This window comes from Panthera tigris, chromosome B3 (genome assembly GCF_018350195.1).
Source record: "Panthera tigris isolate Pti1 chromosome B3, P.tigris_Pti1_mat1.1, whole genome shotgun sequence".
NCBI classification, from domain to species: Eukaryota; Metazoa; Chordata; class Mammalia; order Carnivora; family Felidae; genus Panthera; species Panthera tigris.
Window position 1 is genome coordinate 30,072,542 of NC_056665.1, and position 18,767 is coordinate 30,091,308.

The 18,767-nt window shown below is 38.1% G+C and overlaps 1 protein-coding gene across 15 annotated transcripts in view; it reads right to left on the bottom strand.

The window, feature by feature from the left end:
- The window catches only part of PEAK1 (pseudopodium enriched atypical kinase 1), a 369,695-nt gene that overhangs the window by 45,539 nt on the left and 305,389 nt on the right, over positions 1-18,767 (bottom strand). For all 15 annotated transcript variants that reach the window (XR_006218480.1, XR_006218481.1, XR_006218479.1 and 12 more), the window contains one exon: positions 9,454-9,647. Coding sequence is in view for 12 of the 15 variants with exons in the window: in XM_042988332.1 (XP_042844266.1) it covers positions 9,454-9,647 (194 nt within the window). In the remaining 3 variants the exon portion in view is untranslated. The remainder of the gene's footprint in view (positions 1-9,453; positions 9,648-18,767) is intronic.

An 18,767-nucleotide genomic window follows, 5' to 3' on the forward strand; every position in this document is an offset into this window, starting at 1 on the left:
GAATGGGAGAAGATATTTGCAAATGACATATCAGTATGGGCAAAGGGTTAGTATCCAAAATCTATAAAGAACTTATCAAATTCAACACCCCAAAAACAAATAATCCAGTGAAGAAATGGGCAAAAGACATGAATAGACACTTTTCCAAAGAAACCTCAGGTAACTAAGAGACAAATAAAAGATGCTCAACATCACTCATCAGCAGGGAAATACAAATCAAAACCACAATGAGATACCACCTCACACCTGTCAGAATAGCTAAAATTAACAACTCAGGAAGCAACAGATGTTGGCAAGGATGCAGAGAAAGGGGAACTCTTTTGCACTGCTACTGGGAATGCAAACTGGTGCAGCCACTCTGGAAAACAGTATGGAGGTTCCTCAAAAAATTAAAAATAGAGCTATTCTATGACCCAGCAATTGCACTACTAGGTATTTATCCAAAGGATACAAAAATGCTGATTTGAAGGGGTACATGCACCTCAATGTTTATAACAGCACTATCAATAAAGCCAAAATTTTGAAAGAGCCAAATGTCCACCGACTAACAAATGGATACAGAAGTGGTATAGATATATATATATGTGTGTGTGTGTGTGTGTGTGTATGTATATATGTGTGTGTGTGTGTACACACACACACACAATGGAATAGTACTCGGCCATCAGAAAGAATGAAATTTTGCCATTTGAGACAGCATGGATGGAATTAGAATGTATTATGCTAAGTCAGTCAGAGAAAGATAAATATCCTATGATTTTATTCAAATGTGGATAAGAAACAAAACAGATGAACATAGGGAAAGGTTAGGAAATACAAGATAAAACCAGAGAAGGAGGCAAACCATAAGAGACTCTTAAATTACAGAGAACAAACTGAGGGTTGCTGGAGAGGTGTTGGGTAGGGGATGGGCTAAATGGGTAATAGGCACTTGCTGGGAGGAGCACTGGGTGTTGTTACATGTAAGCAATGAATTACTAAATTCTACTCCTGAAACCATTATTACACTATGTGTTAACTAACTTGGATTTAAATAAAATAAAAAAAAAATTTTTTTTTTAAATGTGGATCTTTTCTTGTGGGGCTATGTAGAAAGGAGCCTGAGGCCTGGTTTAGGTAACTCCTGACCTAGGAAACCTCTGGATTAAGCCTCATACAGGCATACATTGTTCAACTGTGTTTTGTAGATACTGCATTTTTTTGTTTGCTATTTACAAACTGAAGCTTTGTGGCAACGTTACATCCAGTAAGTCTATTGGTGCCATTTTTCTAACAGCATTTGCTACTTTGTGTCTGTGTCACATTTTAGTTATTCTTGCAATTTTTCAAACTTTTTCATTATTATTATATTTGTTACGGTGGTCTGTGCTCAGTGATCTTTGATGCTACTACTGTGTGTTTTGTGGCACCACAAACCACACCCATATAAGATAACAAACTTAATAGGTTAAATGTGTTCTGACTGCTCCACTCATCAGCTATTCCCTGGTCTTTCTCCCTCTCCTCAGTCTCCGTATTCCCCGAGACACAGCACTATTGAAATTGGGCCAATTAATAACCTTAAATTGACCTCTAAGTTTTAAGTGAAAGGAAGAGTTGCACATCCCTCGTTTTATTTTATTTATTTTATTTTTTTTAACGTTTATTTATTTTTGAGACAGAGAGAAACAGAGCATGAACGGGGGAGGGTCACAGAGAGAAGGAGACACAGAATCTGAAACAGGCTCCAGACTCTGAGCTGTCAGCACAGAGCCCGACACGGGGCTTGAACCCACGGACCGTGAGATCATGACCTGAGCCGAAGTCGGACGCTTAACCGACCGAGCCACCCAGGCACATCCCTCATTTTAAATCAAAAGCTAGAAATAATTAAGCTTAGTGAGGAAGGTATATTGAAAACTGAGGTAGTCTGAAAGCTAGGGCTCTTGCATGAGTTTGTCAGGTTGTGAATGCAAAGGAAAGCCTGAAGGAAATTAAAAGTGCTACTCTAGTGAACACACACATGATAAGAAAGTAGAACAGCCTTATTGTTGATATGAAGAAATGTTAGTGATCTGAAAAGATCAAACTAGCCACAACATTCCCTTAAACCAAAGACTAATCCAGAGCAAAGCCCCAACTCTCTTCAATTCTAAGAAGGCTAGAGGTGAGGAAGCTGCAGGAGAAACGTTGGAAGCTAGCAGAGATTGGTTCATAAGGTTTAAGAAAAGGAGCTGTCTCCATAAATCTAAGCAAGGTGAAGTCAGGTTAAATAAGGTGAAGCAGCAAGTGCGCATGCAGAAGCTGCAGCTTATCCATAAGATCTAGCTAGATAATTGATGAAGGTGGCTACACTGAACAACAGACTTTCAATGTATATATTATGAAGATGTCATTTCAGACTTTCATAGCTAGAGAGAAGTCACCGCCTGGCTTCAAAGTTTCACAGGGCAGGCTAACTCTTTTGTTACGGAATAATGCAGCTGATGAAGTTGCATCCAGCTGCTTTAAGTTGAAGCCTGTGCTCATTCACCCTTCCAAATACCATAAAGCCCTTAAGATAAGCTAAATCACCTCCACCTATGTTCTATAAATGGAACAGCAAAGTCTGGGTGACAGAATATCTGTTTATAACATGGTTTACTGAATATTTTAAGCCTACTATTTAGATATATTGCTCAGGAAAAAAATTCCTTTCAAAATATGTTTGTAATATCTTGTAATGCACCTGGTCACCTGAGCTCTGATGGAGGTGTACAGCAAGATTAAAGTTGTTTTCATGCCTGCTGACATAACATCCATTCTGCAACCCATGGATCGAGGAGTAATTTTGACTTTCAAGTCTTGTTATGTAAAGCTATAGCTGCCATAGATAATGATTCCCCCATGGATCTGGGAAAAGCAAATTGGAAACCTTCTGGAAAGGATTCACCATTCTAGATACCATTAAGAACATTCCTGATTCATGGGAAGAGGTCAAAATACAAACATGAACAGGAATTTGGAAGAAGTGGATTCCAACCCTCATAGAGGACTTTCAGGAGTTCAAGACTTGTGTGGAGGAAGTAACTGCAGATGTGGTGAAAATAGCAAAAGAACTAGAAATGGAGCCTAAAGATGGGACAGAATGGCTACAATCTCATGACAGAACTTTAATGGATGAGGATTTGCTTCTTAGGGATGAACAAAGAAGGTGGTTTCTTGAGATGGAAACTGCTCCTGATTAAGATACTGTGAAGATTGTTGAAATGATAACAAAGGATTTAGAATATGACATAAGCTTAGTTGATAAAGCAGCAGCAGGGTTTGAGAAGATTGGCTCCAATTTTGAAAGTTGTGCAGTGTTTGTCTTACGTTAAGAAATTGCCACACCCACCCCAGCCTTCAGCACCCACCACTCTGATCAGTCAGCAGCCATCAACATCAAACAAGACCTTCTACCTGCAAAAAGATTATGACTACTGAAAGCTTATATGATGGTTAGCATTTTTTAGCAATAAAGTATCTCTTAAGATACTCATAATATTTTTTAGATATAATGCTATTGCACTTTTAACAGACTACAGTATGGTATAAACATAACTTTTACATGCACTGGGAAACCAAAAAATTGATTAGATTTGCTTTGTTGTAGTATTTGTCTTACTGTGGTGGTCTGGCACAGAACCTGCAATATCTCTGAGATATGCCTGTGTTAGAAAAAAAAACACAACATCAACTGATTAATAGAACACATAAACTGGGACTTGAAACTTTCCTATATGAAATTTCCTCCTTTCCTTAAGAAGGGCTTAACTTCCCCTAATCTGGGAATATTATAAAGTCAAATGCCAAATTCACTTTTGGTTCATTCATTCAAACATGTTCTTAGTACCTACCACATGTTTTAGATAATGTGCTAGGTTTTAGGCACACAGAAAGAAGAGCAAGCCAAGAATCTGTACATAGAGACTTGATAGATCTTTGTAAAAAGGAATGTAAAGAGTACTCAATTACAAAGTGAATGAAGGAGAGCTAAAGCCACTGATTTATTTCTAACAGAGTAGAAGTTATTATGAGCTCCTGATTTTACTAGGTTGATAAAGTAGTGGGGTGTGCCACATAAAAAACTAGCAATATTTCTTCTAGACATCTTGAGATAGACATAAGAAACATGGGGAAAATGTTGAAGGTCTGATTGAAAAAACATTCTATCATTTCTTTGGGAGATCATTTTGGGTGGCTGATACCCTGCTAAATTCAGTTTGGGGTTGATTAAGATGTTATAGATCAGAGTTTGTTCAGTGATCTCCTATCACCATCACTCAGCGTAAAATCAACACTCTGTAAGGGGCAACCTTCTTAAAGAGTTTTCAAGTTACATTCATCAGTTGATGGACATTTAGGCTTTGTCCATCAACTGATGAATGGATAAAGAAATTGTGGTTTATATACACAATAGAGTACTACGTGGCAATGAGAAAGAATGAAATATGGCCCTTTGTAGCAACAAGGATGGAACTGGAGCATGTGATGCTAAGTGAAATAGCCATACAGAGAAAGACAGATACCATATGGTTTCACTCTTATGTGGATCCTGAGAAACTTAACAGAAACCCATGGGGCAGGGGAAGGAAAAAAAAAAAGAGGTTAGAGTGGGAGAGAGCCAAAGCATAAGAGACTCTTAAATACTGAGAACAAACTGAGGGTTGATGGGGGGTGGGAGGGAGGGGAGGGTAAGTGATGGGCATTGAAGAGGGCATCTTTTGGGATGAGCACTGGGTGTTGTATGGAAACCAATTTGATAATAAATTTCATATATTAAAAAAAAAAGAGTTTTCAAGTTACATAAAGACCAATATGATTTTTGTTAGTAGACAACACAATAAGACAAATACAAATCCCCCAGATAACTGATTCTTTAAAACAGTGCTGTCCAACAGAACTTTCTGTGATGACAGAAATGTTCTATATGTGCATGTCCAACACAGTAGTTACTAGCCACCTGCAGCTCCTGAGTACTTGAAACGTTGCTAGTGAGTCTAAGAAACTGAATTTTTATTTGTATTCTAAGGAATGTAAATGTAAATAGCCAGATGTGGCTAGTAGCTACTGACTGTATTGGATAGGGCAAGCTCTAGAATCTAATAATTAAACCAGTTTAAACAAAATAAAGTTTGCTTTATTTATGTTAAAGACAAGGAAAAAGGCACCCATTAACCACAGTGAATGATCTCTAAAGTGAAAAAAAAAAATGGTTCTAAGGTATGGTTTGCATAAATTAGTAGCTTTGTGAAAGAATGGTTGAATCACAACAGCTCTTGTTACACTACAGTGGAGTAACGACATTGTATCCTGGGTGGGGGTCCAATGGGAGATTCTGAGGTTGGGTAATTAAAGCCTATTCCAGTTGAGTTTTTTTTTTTCTTTTAACTTATTAGTTTTCAGAACTATCTAAGAAGTGGGGGGACTACAAAACAAATCCAAACTGTATCCCTTTGTTGCTATAATTAGCAGATGTTGGGGGAACTGGATCTGTCATAATGACATTACTATTACTTGTCATCTGTCTTCTGGTCTCTGTTAGCCACTTTGGGATCCCGTATCCTGTATTATATTCACAACTTCAGTCATTAGTTGTGTAGGCAACTGACAACTTTTTGAATTTATATATTTTTTCCTGCTTACTCAACATTTCTAATAAACATTTTAAACTATTTCCACTTTATTCTACGTTTTCTGGCTAGCACATCAAATGTATTTGAAGGAGAAAGCAACAGCATATCTTTGGGATGAAATAAAGGAACTTATAATTATGAAGCACCTCTGTATACCAAGTTCTTTTACAATCAGCCCTACAAAGCAGATGTTACTATTCTCTCATTTCAGATGAGGAAACTGAAGCTCAGGGATGTTAAATAGCTGACCTATGATCATACAGGTGGGCAATGACACAGCTGTTATATGAACCAAAATCTGGTTGATCTTCCAAACTTAGGATTTTTTCTACTATATTACACTGCTTCCTAGGTCCACTTTACAATGTAATTTTCAGAAATAAATTCCACAGTAAAAATAATGGTAACCCCTAACTTTCCTCTGTCAATTTCTTCCACTGGTCCATCCATCCTCTGCCTCATATGAAAAAAAAAAAAAAAAAAAGAAAAAAAAAAGAAGAAGATGAAAGAAAGAAAAGCAAGCAAGCAAGCAAGCAGTACTAGATTGGTTCTAGACTATTTGAAAGGTTCTAAAGTGATTACATTAAGAAGTATTGCTTCTTTTCAGTTTTTAAACACAGATTTTTAAAAAATAAATCACAAGAAATTAAATCACAAGAAATTACCCAAAAGGACAGTTGAAAATTTTCTGAAAATGATTTATTGAAAATATTGAAAAAGGTAAGTTCCAAATGCTTATTTGGAAATCTAAAATACTTATTTCATTAGGGAAAAAATAAGAACAAAAAAATTGAAACCCCTGAGTTGTAGAACTGATGGTGTCAATCCTATCTATTACTCAGTTGTTTTATTCACACAGACCTTCCCAAAGGAGCAACTAACCATGTGATGTGTCATATGCTATGGAATCAAGTATAGCCACTTAAAACACTTAAGGAAAATAAGGCAACATTTTATGAGCATCACCTACCACTTTTAAAAGTAAAGCAATAGGCTGAAAGAATGCTATACTTCTGATGGGGCACCTATAACCTAGTATTTTTTGTATTCTAAGTAATCATAATATTTTGAAAAATTCTTAAATTTTGTGTTTCAGAGTAGATGACTTAGAAAACAAAACAAAACAAAACAAAAACAAAAACGGGAGACAGCTGCAGTCCTTTAGTTTTTACAAGAACTTAGTGGTTATGACCATTATAGTTGAGGTTAAGACCAACTGAGTTCCAATCCTGATGCAGTCCTTATTGGTTCTGTGACTTGGGGCAAGGCACTCTGACTCATTTTCCTCATCTGAAAAATGGGGATCTAAGTTCCTAAGGTTGTTGAGAGGATTAAATGAGTTAATATATGTGAGGTACTTGAAATACTCATATGAGGAATGCTCCACTTTTTCTAATTACCTACATAACTGACAAGACAAATAAGATAAAATAAGTAACTTTAATTAATGTTGGCTGATGGATTTTTATTAAAAGATTTTTTAATTTTTATTTTTAAGTAATCTCTACACCCAACATGGGTCTCAGACTCACAACCCCGAGATCAAGAGCTGCATGTTCTACCAACTGAGCCAGCCAGGCACCCCAGCTAGTGTGTGTGTGCGTGTGTGTGTATTTTTAATGTTTATTTATTTCTGAGAGAGAGGAAGAGACAGAGCACAAGTTGGGAAGGGGCAGAGAAAGAGGAAGACACAGAATTCGAAGCAGGCTCCAGGCTCCGAGCTGTCAGCACAGAGCTCGATGTGGGGCTCAAACCCATGAACTGTAAGATCATGACCTGAGCCAAAGTTAGACACTTAACTGAGCCACTGAGGTGCCCCCAGCTAATGGATATTTTTAAAGAGATGCCATAAGATGCCATATGATCAGTAAAAATTAGTATATATTTTACTGAGGATATCATAAAAGAAATTTGGTGCAGTAAGAACATCTGAAAGATATGCTGATACATTATGCTGTCTGAGAGTATACTATAGGAAATAAGCAGTAAATTTTTCATCTTATAAGATGCTTCATAAAACATAAAAGAATGGGAAAAGTTGAGTAAGCTGTTTCACTATAAAATCTCTTCCAACTGGAAAATGGTATCTAAGACGGTTGCTTGGGTAAACTAATATATTCTCCCCAACACCTAAATCATACAAGTCTCCTAGAACTTAGAATGGAAGTCTTTTCCTTACAGAATGTATTTTCAACTGCATGTGCATTGTTACAATGAGTTTCTCAAAAGGACGTATTAGAGCATTTCTCCTACAGTGTTACCTCAACCTTTTTGCCTTAAGGGCTCATTTATCTCCAACTACACTAGCTGATCTTAAAATAATTCTTCCTTACTAAAACCTGATGAAGGAAAAAGACAAAGAAAGAAGATGAGAAAGTAGGCAGAAGAAGGCTTTTATGCGCCACTGATTTCTACCAGTGTAAGAGTTGGTCAGAGGTCCATAAGGATCTTGCCAGTGCTGCACATGTGGTAGTCCAACTCATGCTATTCCCCTCTCTCCTGACTTCATGGGAGAATAATAATGAGAAATCCTTATCCAGCCCTAGGCTTTGCTTTTTAGAAGAAAGGAAAACTATGAGATGCTCAAGGAAGGAGGATAGATCGAAAGTCACTGGGTACTCAAGGAAGAAGAGTGAAGATGATTGGAAAACTGAGCATCTTTGTATTGGCAGGCACCTTTGAGGTCATTTAGTCCACCCTCTTCGTAGGATTCTTCTTCACTGCATCTCTGAGAGATGGCCCTTCAGCCTCTCCTTAAATACTTCCAAAAATTAGGATGTTCTTTCTTTGAGTCAGCTTGCCCCAAGCCAGAAATCTGAGACATAGATTCATCACAGATTCTTCCCATCATTCATATCGAAGTAACCACTAAGCCTTATGTATTTTGCCCCTTAAGTATCTCTGAAACCTGTCTTGTTCCCCTTCCCACTATCTTAGTTGAGGCCTTTCTCATCTTATGTGGTCGTGCCAAAGTATCCAACTACTAGATTTTAGGCTACAAATACTTCACTTCTAATCCATCCTCTCACAGCAGCCTGTAGAGTAGACGTTCTAAAATGCAAATTTAATCACATTATTCTTCTGCTTAAAACCTTTTGATGAAGGGTTACTATCACAAAGAGCAACAAGTCTAAGGTTTTAGCTTGAAATGTATTATCTCATTTAACTCTTCAGTTCATATTTTAGCACCACTAAATGGTTGTGGTGTCCATGTGCACCAAGCTGGTTCATACCTCCATGCTTTTGCTCCTGTTGTTGCTTTGGGTTGGAATACTCTTTCCTCCCTCTGTCAACCAGCTAGATCAGTTCAAGAATTACCTCTAGGAAGGCATCTTTTGACACCCTCCCCTGTGTAACATAAAAGATATTCCATGTGTATCTCTATCGCTGCATTTATCATATAATACTGAAATCATTAACAAGTTCATCTCTTTTCCTCCAGGTGAATTCCTCAAGGCAGGGACCATGTCACACCCTTAGCACATGGCACAGGACTCATGGTAGCAGGTGTTCAATATATGCCTAGTAAACACCAGGACTTTTTCTGATGTGAATTAAAATTTCTGGCTCCACACTGGTGCTATATGAAAGGCTGAATCATTATGTTGCACAACTGAAACTAATATTACACTATGTTAACTAATTGGAATTTAAATAAAAACTTTAAAAAATAGGGAAAAAAAAGAAAATTCATGGCTCTAGTGTCCAGTGTTTGCTCCATGCAGCAATAAAAACCATCTCTCCAGGGAAATATAGCATTTGGATAGTGCATAAAAAGGAAAGGTTTAAATATTATTTATATGACATTTTTACTTACCTAAGTTGCTATAGGTTGCACTACAGGGATTCAGGTCAAGAGTATCTGAAACATCTTCTTTTTCCTCTTCCCTTTCCAGTTCAGGTAGGGGCAATGCTGCTGGGACAGAAGCACAGCCTCCATCATCTTCCCTCACAACAACAGATCTTGGATCCCGAGGAGAAAAATCCTCTGTCACTTCATGGGTTTTGTGACTGAAACAAAATCACACCATGGTTATACTGGCATTCAAAGGTCTTGCTAAAATTTAGATTTATAGAAGGCATTTACTTGCCATAAATGTAAATAACTAGCCCTAGAGTCATAACAATGGGTCATAAGCGCTCAAATACTCGTCTGAATAGAAAGCAGTCCTTCGTGCGGGCTGATCCTTCTATTTATCTTGATCCAGACATATTGAGAATCCAGTTTGGTAGAGGAGGTATGGTAAGCTCAGAGGAAAGCTTGAGAATAAGAAGGAAAGAAGAGAAAATTTTTTTTTTTAGGCAGAAGGTGGTGATGATAGTGGTGAGAAAGCTGAATGCTTCACTAATTAGACACAAAATACACACATACTTAGTGAACTACTTAGCATACTTACTATATTACAGTACATAACACTCTAGCAAGTATCAAATACTTTATATATTTACTTTATTTAGTATATAGTATTTACTACACACTAAAGTATTTAGTAAAGGATCAGGAATCAAGTTGAGATTAGACTAAATAAGGACGTTAAGCAAATGTCTTAGTAGGTAAACTGAGGCCAGGACAGTCTTGTTGCCAGGAGGACAGAAGCATCAACCTTTGCCTGCATGCATGCATGCAGCAGCAAGGCAAATGGAAAAGAAAGTTCTGTATTCTAGTTAATCTTACCTATTAAAATGAATCTGAAATATCCTATTAGCCACATACCACAATGTGGCATATCCATAATACTCTGTGTTTCCAATCTTGTTTCACTGCCGCCTGCTCATTTGCGTATAGCTAGCTTTTCCCCAGTTCCCATTCTACCTGACCTATCTATTCTGTTGCTATTAAGTACAAGGGGACGAAATGGTCATTAAATGTTGGTAGAAAAAACTGGCCTAGTTAGGAAATCTCACTGGGCCATCCAACAAAATAAATTCAAAATCAAGCATTTTTAATGGTTTCTGAAAGTGTTCTTACACTGTCATATACTCACCAACTCTTCTTCCTGTATTATTTTTTTTTAGTGGGCAAAGAGAAAGAGGCAAATATCCTACATACTGTTTACATGTTATTTCTGGATTTTCAATTGGCAGTGAATCATGGTGATATTTACAAGTTCTTTAAAAGAGGTACTTTGATCATGTGTCATCAGAACATATATCACCTGTGGATTTGAGGGAGTAGATCTGAAGAAGCAGTACCTTCTTATCAATCTTTCATTATGGAAATTATGCATGTGTCTGAACAGAAAACAGGCCTTGAAGTCTGCTGGATATTCAACTTCAAAAATACTCCTTCAAAACTGGCAGAGCCAGAGGTCTCTATACACTGGGAGTGAGCAATGAGCTAGAGGTTCCTTTATGGTTCCTTTATGGTACCACTCTCAGGGACAGTGGTAAAGTGGAAAAGCACCACTGGTAAGGCACCACTCTACCAGCAGCCAGCAGGGTGGTTCATGTAAAGGAGGCCTCACACAGTAAAAGCATGCTGCCTCTAAATGGGCTGCTCTATGTCATCAACCCAAAAGAAGGGCTGCAAACAAAACTAGTTTCTCATAATAGGGATCATAAAACTAAGGTAAGAAGAGGCCTCTACTTCCATTCATTAGTAAAGACAAAGGAAAGTGACATTTCTGAGACTCTCTTGGACACCACTTAATGTAGATCACTAAGTAGTTATCAACATGCTGCAGGAGAAGGAAAATGATGTTTACTGGGCAAAAGTTCATATAAACCATTTATGATTTCAGAGCAATAAATATAAAGGGACATTCTCTTCTCAGAGTCAATTTAAGATATTCCCTAAAATGTGGTTTTTAGGCTCCTCATCTCCACAAACTTGCTCTTGCCTTTTCTCCTTCTTCACCCAATCTCCTCATTGTTACCAGAAAGCTCTCTTTTCCGTTATCAAAAAGGATTGGTAAAGGTTGGTTCAGAAACCACAACTCTACACTCACCTGTCTGTTTTCCTCCCAAGGAACGGGCTATGTACAATGAGCCTCAGCTATTGTGAAAACCACAGCAAGAGTTGCTGCTGTTAAACTGTGAGGAATTCCCTGGGCCTGTTCCCACATACATGAAACACAGCTCTGTGCTCTTAAGGGCTTCTCAAAACAAAATATGGATGTTAAAAAGTAAGAAATGTAAAAGACTCACCCACTGTACTCACTCATACAATTCCCCATTAAAGGATATTCTACAGGGCCTTCTTTGGTCTGTTAACCATGTTCTAAAGCTCTGATGTACCCGAGGTCCAACTGAGCTCTGGAGGACTACAAGTAAGATACAAGTTTCGAATTCTGCACCTTAATATCATCCACTGCACCTTGACCTTTACCTTACGGGTTTGGTCTGGGAAATGTGCCAAACTACCTCTGGGAAACTAAGCAAAGTGAAAACTAGTTTTATTAACTCTTTGAGGACCAGCACAACACAATCTATATTCCACATAAAGATTAGTTTTCATAAGCACATGTTAAAATAAGTACACTGGCATATTAAACCACCAATTAAAATAATCATCAGCTATCAAGAACTACACAAAGAGAATTGATGAAAGTAAAATCACAAGGAATTGCGAATGGATGCTAAGATCAGCATTTACTGTGACAGCAAAGTCTAAAAGGAAGGATTTTTTTTGGAAAAATGCATCAATGGTATGTCACATCCTAATGCTTGAGAGAAGAACACCTCTTTGTATGATGAAAATGGTAAAAGAGATGGGAAAGGGAGAGGTTTTGAGAGTTCAAGCTTAGAAGTGGTAACATGCTAGGACTAAAAAATGAAAAAGAACTGAGAACAGCATCAGAGAAGGTTGACTCAGACACTATTTATCAATAGACAAATTGTCTAGGAAGAAAGAAGGAAGTAAAAATCTGACAAGTTATCTAAGGCATATTAATTTTATAAGGGAATATAATTTTTCACCATTGATTTCTTTCATAGATATAAAATCAGAAAACCCTCCCAAATAGTAAAATGACACTTTCCTAGATACAAACTTTATCTCCTAACAAAATAGTTCACCACCAATATTTCGTCGAGAAATGTTTAAGATAATAGGGAAAACACCAAAATGGGAATCAGAACTCAGGTTCTGATTACTTGATCCTCTGTACAAACTGGAGGACAGTATCAGGAAGGAGATAATAAAGAAAATGAAAATTTCCCCCATTTCATCCATGAGACAGAAGGTAAAAAAAATCTTCAAAATGAAATTACAAAAAAGCTACTAGAATTTCTAATACACTATATCTTAGCATATCTTGAAATAACAAATATGACCAGGATAACTAGATTTTTTTCCAGGTAAGTACAATTTGATATTCATTACTGTAAAACAGAATTGTTAACTGGTATATGGCTCACAAAGAGGAAGTTAGCGCTTTTCTATTTCTATTTTTTTTTTAATTATTTTTTTTTTAACATTTATTTATTTTTGAGACAGAGCATGAACGGGGGAGGGGCAGAGAGAGAGGGAGGCACAGAATCAGAAGCAGGCTTCCAGGCTCTGAGCCATCAGCCCAGAGCCCGACGCGGGGCTCGAACTTGCAGACCGTGAGATCGTGACCTGAGCTGAAGTCGGACGCTCAACCGACTGAGCCACCCAGGCGCCCCTCTATTTCTACTATTTAAATTCATGTTGAAACAATCCCTAGTTCTATAGTGCTATGAGGAATGTCTATGATTACTATGGTGTTGAGTTCTAGGTCCTTAATTGTCAGGTTGAGTCAAACCAGACTTAGCCTACTCTTTTACTGGACCCTCAGCATCCACTCTGCATTCATGATGGAAGACAACACAAGTTTGCTGGTACCTCAAACTCTTTGACCGACTTTTTCATTAATGACCAATTTGTAACTGAGATTTGGTATGTTTGACCTGACACTTCAAAAAAAATCACATCATAATCTCCACAAAGAATTCTCATTTTCTGAATGTGGAGAATGAATTTAAGGTGTTCAAAGGAAACTGTAACACTGTTACAGATTTGTCTGCTCTACAAATGAATCCCTTGGTAAGGTTAGCTCTCATCAGTCTACAGTATTCATACATAATTCAAAGCTGCATAAGCCATCTCCTGTGGGAAGCTCACTTGGCTTACCCAGGTGGTAGGATTAATCATTACACCATCAAACGAAATAATGTTGTTTTTTCCCTGGCAAATCCGTTGAAGACAAATTTTTGTAAAAATTCTGTTAAATGTCTAAATGCACTTTTTAAAACGCAAATCAAATTCTACATTAGAGTCCTTTATGTACCCAAGTATTTCCACAATTTCAGTTCAACTTTATCTTCAAATTCAACTACCTTCATTCAGCTTCAGAAGGGACCATAAACGAAATCAGGCTTCTACAGAGACCATCTGCCTCTTTGGGCAAATGGTATTCTAAATTCCCATTTGCCAGCTCTCTTCAGCAATGACATTTGTCTCTATTTGCCCAAGACAGCCAATAAACAAATGTGTGATTTTTAAAACCTCTTTTTATTCCTAAAGTTCAAATCAAAGCATATCCAGAGATAGCATTTCATAGTTTTGTTAACTGTTTCAGACCTGCTGATTTCTGCGGTTGCTGGGGATGATGGACTTTTGCAGAAATGGAATATATACTAACACATGAGGAGAGTTCAAAGTTATCAAACCCCACACCTTCAATCTATTGGAAGCAAACTCCATTTTTCTGTCCCTGCCCCACCAATGTGACATTTCTTAATCCTATCTTAGTTTTCAGGTCTTCAACCTGATTTTGCTACACTTTCCAATTACTGGCATTCTCAGGTAGAAAAGTGTTGTGTCCATTGATCACTATCTTAGTGTCTCCAATTTTCCACTAAGCCTTCTGTGGTCTTTAACTGAAAACTTCAAACTTCTCCTGAACTGAGATTAACCTTTAACTGAGATCTGATGAGCTCCTGCTAATATGTCTAACAGAGTCTGGTCAAACACACCAACTCTTACTGGTGAATGAAGTGGCTAGGTCTTAGAATGGGGAAGACTGGCAGCCACGTGCAAGGTCTTGAATAGACTCTAATTTTCAGATACTGCATGGTTTCACTTCTTTTTTTAAACAGATGTGAATAGCAAATTAAAAGTGTCTTTAGGCACTAGACCGCAAGAGAGTGAAGTAGATAAAAACACAGGTCACTGTAAATCACTGTCATCTTCATAATGCCAATAAAAATTACAGTTTTAAAATTGTATGAAATACAAAGTCAGAATACTATCTGTGCAAATTAACAGAAAAGATAAATTAATCTTGGAAAAGAGCAATAAAAGAAGGCTGTCTTTTTTAATAACAGGGTTATAGAAGGAGCTTCTCAGTATCACCATTTAGGCCTTGGCTCACTTCTAAAGAATGGTGTGAGATACTGATGTATATTTCCTGAAAAAGCAAGATATGAAAAGAAAATGCAGGCCTTTCTACTAGAACTACCCTAGGGAGGATATGGAAGTCATTTTTTGGGTCCTTGACTTTTTACCCATGCCCAGAAACACTGGAGAAGCAAGTCACTACACATTTTCCCACCCTCCTCTTATCTCCCTCAACTGTCCATCTGCCCTTCAAGTCAGAGGATGGAGATGATTTTGTATACTAAACTCTCCAAAAACATTGGGGGCTCAAGGAGGGCATGGGAACCAAAACCACTCAGAGCCTATTCCTACTTGACACTGTACAAGCCACACACTTTTCCATTTAATTCACGAAAACATCTCAGGAGGTAGATGCAATTGCTTTCATTTTACAGATGGGGGAACTGAGATTGAGAGCAGTGAAGTGAACTGCTCAAGATTATAAGGAAACTTCGGTAGTAGAGTCAGGATCTGAACTGGATACTCTCCTACTCTGACATCCACCACACTGGCACCATAAGGCAAGCTTGGTATACTGTAAAGACTCAACAATAAATGCTTATGAAGATGAAGTAGAGTGTTTTAAAAAGAATACAGCTATTATTGCTCTACTTTTGAAAAATTCTAAACGAAGTATTTACATTGCAAAAGGATTTTTATTTATTTTTATTTTGAGAAAGAGCGTGGGCAGAGAGAGAGAATCCCAAGCAGGCTCCATGCTGTCAGTGCGAAGCTGGATGTGGGGCTTGAACTCATGAAACTGTGAGATCATGCCCTGGGCCAAAACCAAGAGTTGGACACTTAACCGACTGAGCCAACCTAGGTGCCCTGCAAAAGGATGTCTTTAAAGAGGAGCTGCTTTGGTAAAGAAAGACTGTGTTTATACATACATCACCACCATTGCCTCTGCATGTGTTGAGTTCTTGGTACTGTACTTAAATATATATTTCCTGGGCCGTCTGGGTAGCTCAGTTGGTTAAGTGACCAACTCTTGATTTTGGCTCAGGTCATGATCTCATATAGTGACATTAAGTCCTGTGTCAAGCTCCATGCTGGGTGTGGAGCCTGCTTAAGATTCTCCTTCTTGCTCCCTCTGCCCCCCTCCCCTGTTGTGTTTCTCTCTCTCTCTCTCTCTCTCAAAAAAAAAAAATCTATACATCTATATCTGTCTTCTAACAATAACACTCCAAGTAAGGCTTGCTATTCCTACAACAAGGGAATCACAATAGTAGCCAAAACTTATATAGTACTTATTATGTGCCTGTTCTAAGTCATGTTTCTCTAAAGTGGCACTACTGACATTTTGGACCAGATAATACTTTGTAGTGGAGGGATGTCCTGTACATAGTAGGATCACACTAGCATCTCTAGCCTCTACTTACATGTTGGAACCACTCCCTCCTTCCCTAGTCACATGACCAAATAGTCTCCAGACATTGTCAATGCCTGGGGCAGGGAGGAGTGAGGCAAAATCCATCCCCCTTCTAACCTTCTACATAAATTATTTTAAGTCTCACAACAATGCACTAGACATATTATTATCTGTTTTACAAATAAAGAAATTATAGTCCAGACAGGTTAAGTCATTTGCCTCAGATAACACAGCTGCTAACTGGTAGAGTTGAGATTAAAACCCAGCAGTTCAACTCTAGGGTCTGTGCTCTAAACAGAGACACTATTCTGCCTCTCAGTTTATAGATGAGGTAACTAGAATCAGAGCTCAAGTGACTTGCCCAAGATGACAGAGCTAATAAGTGGTAAAAGCAGGACTGAAATCCAGGTCTGAGTGACTTCAAGGTCAGTGTTCTAAAATACTATACCAATTGTTACCAGACTTTAATGTGTCTAAGAATTACCTTGGGAACTTGCTAAAGATGCAGATTTGTGGCTCCCACCTCTAGGGAATGATTTAACAGCTCTGGGGTATGGCCTGGGAATCTGCATTTATATAATTGCCCTAGGAGATTCTAACACAGTTGGTCCTAGGCCCACACTCTGAGAAACTATTTTATAGCCTCCCTCCCCACCAGAGATACCAGGGCAATAAGTATAAAAGAAACAATGTGTAAAAAGTGAGTAAGAAAATTTTAAGTCAGGAGCATCACTGCTCAGAAGTGATATAGTAGAAAGTGGAAATAAAATAATTTAAGTAGTCACAGATGAGAGATTCATGATGGGCTCTTTAAAAAAAAAAAAAGGGAGGGGGTATTTTGGAACCAATCCTTACCCTCTGAGATTTATTCTTGGAATACAATTATACAAACTCACAAAATGTTAGAAAACAGGGATTTGGCCTAGTATGATATTTACGGTTCTTATTTGAAGCCCTGGCTGGCTAAAGTCTCCTCTGAAAGTAAGAAGCAGTAATAGGTCAAGTCTCCCAACATGCAGCACTACCTCAGTTCCTTGTATCAAAAGAGGACAGAGGTGAGCACAAAATGCTCACCTAAAATCTCTATTTTGTTCCACTGATCCTCTGTTCTACATCCTTGTGACCCATCAGGGTCATGTCTGGACTACCTGCAGGCCTTCAAGGCCTTTCACAATGAGGCTGCAATGTATGTTTCCATCCTTATTTCAAATTTTCTTTTTTTTTAAAAAATTTTTATATTAGATATAATTTATAGTCAAATTGGTTTCCATACAAATACCCAGTGCTCATCTCAACAGGTGTCCTCCTTAATGCCCATCACCCACTTTCTCTTGTCCCCCACCCCCCATCAACCCTCAGTTTGTTTTCAGTATTTAAGAGCCTCTTTATTTCAAATTTTCTAATACACAATCCTTCAGCTTCACACAAACCAAAGTATTTCTACATCATAATTCCTTGTCCCTTGGATACCACATTCTCCATCTTTGCTGAACCTACTTTCCCTTCCTAGAGTTCCCTCCCTTTTTCTTTCCATATATTTCAAACCCAGCCAGTCACTAAAGACTACTCAGGTCTCACACTGCTCACAACATCTTTGTGTCTGCAGGGACTCTTCCTTCTCTGAACACCCATAACAGGTGTTCTGGATGAACGTTTGTGTTCCCCCCCCAAATTCATATGTTGAAGCCCCTAAACCCCAGTGTGACTATATTGGAGATGGGGCCTCCAAGGAAATAATTAGATTAAATGAGGTGATAAGGGTAGGGCCCTGTCAGATAACATTGTATACTTGTAAGTAAGCTGGCCAGTCTGTGGTATTTTAAGGTAGCCTGAGCAGATTAATATAAAGGGACTGAGATTATAGCAAACACTCAGTAAACAGGTGCTGAATAAGTCAAATCACGTGGGATCTGGACAGCAAGGCACTGGAGAAGAGTATTACTAGGATCCTCTACAGGTTCTAGTGTGGAACAGGACATCTCCCTGATGCAGAGTGGAGCTACATCCATGTGCCAGCAGCACAGAAAGGCCAACGACTGATTCCTAGGTCTATATCCCCACATAAGAACTAGGAGTGGGGGTGGGAGCTATCAGCGTGCACTGCTGTCATTGTGTTGTTTTTTTCAGGCAAGCCTTTCTCCCTGCTATTAACAAATCACCATTATAGAAGCACCATATGAGGACAAACTGCTTGTCCTGGAATTAAACCTTTAAATATTATTACCTGATGACTCTAATCAATACCTACTACAGTTATGTTAAATAATCACTGGCTCAAACTGTGGCTTAGAGGTCTGAATACAGGCCTGGAAATTAGAAACTCAAATTTCATTTCAGCTCTGTACCACTGCTTCTCGGTCCCTGTCTCCCATTATTCATCTAAAAAATGACTGTGGTGACATTTATAGGAGTGTGT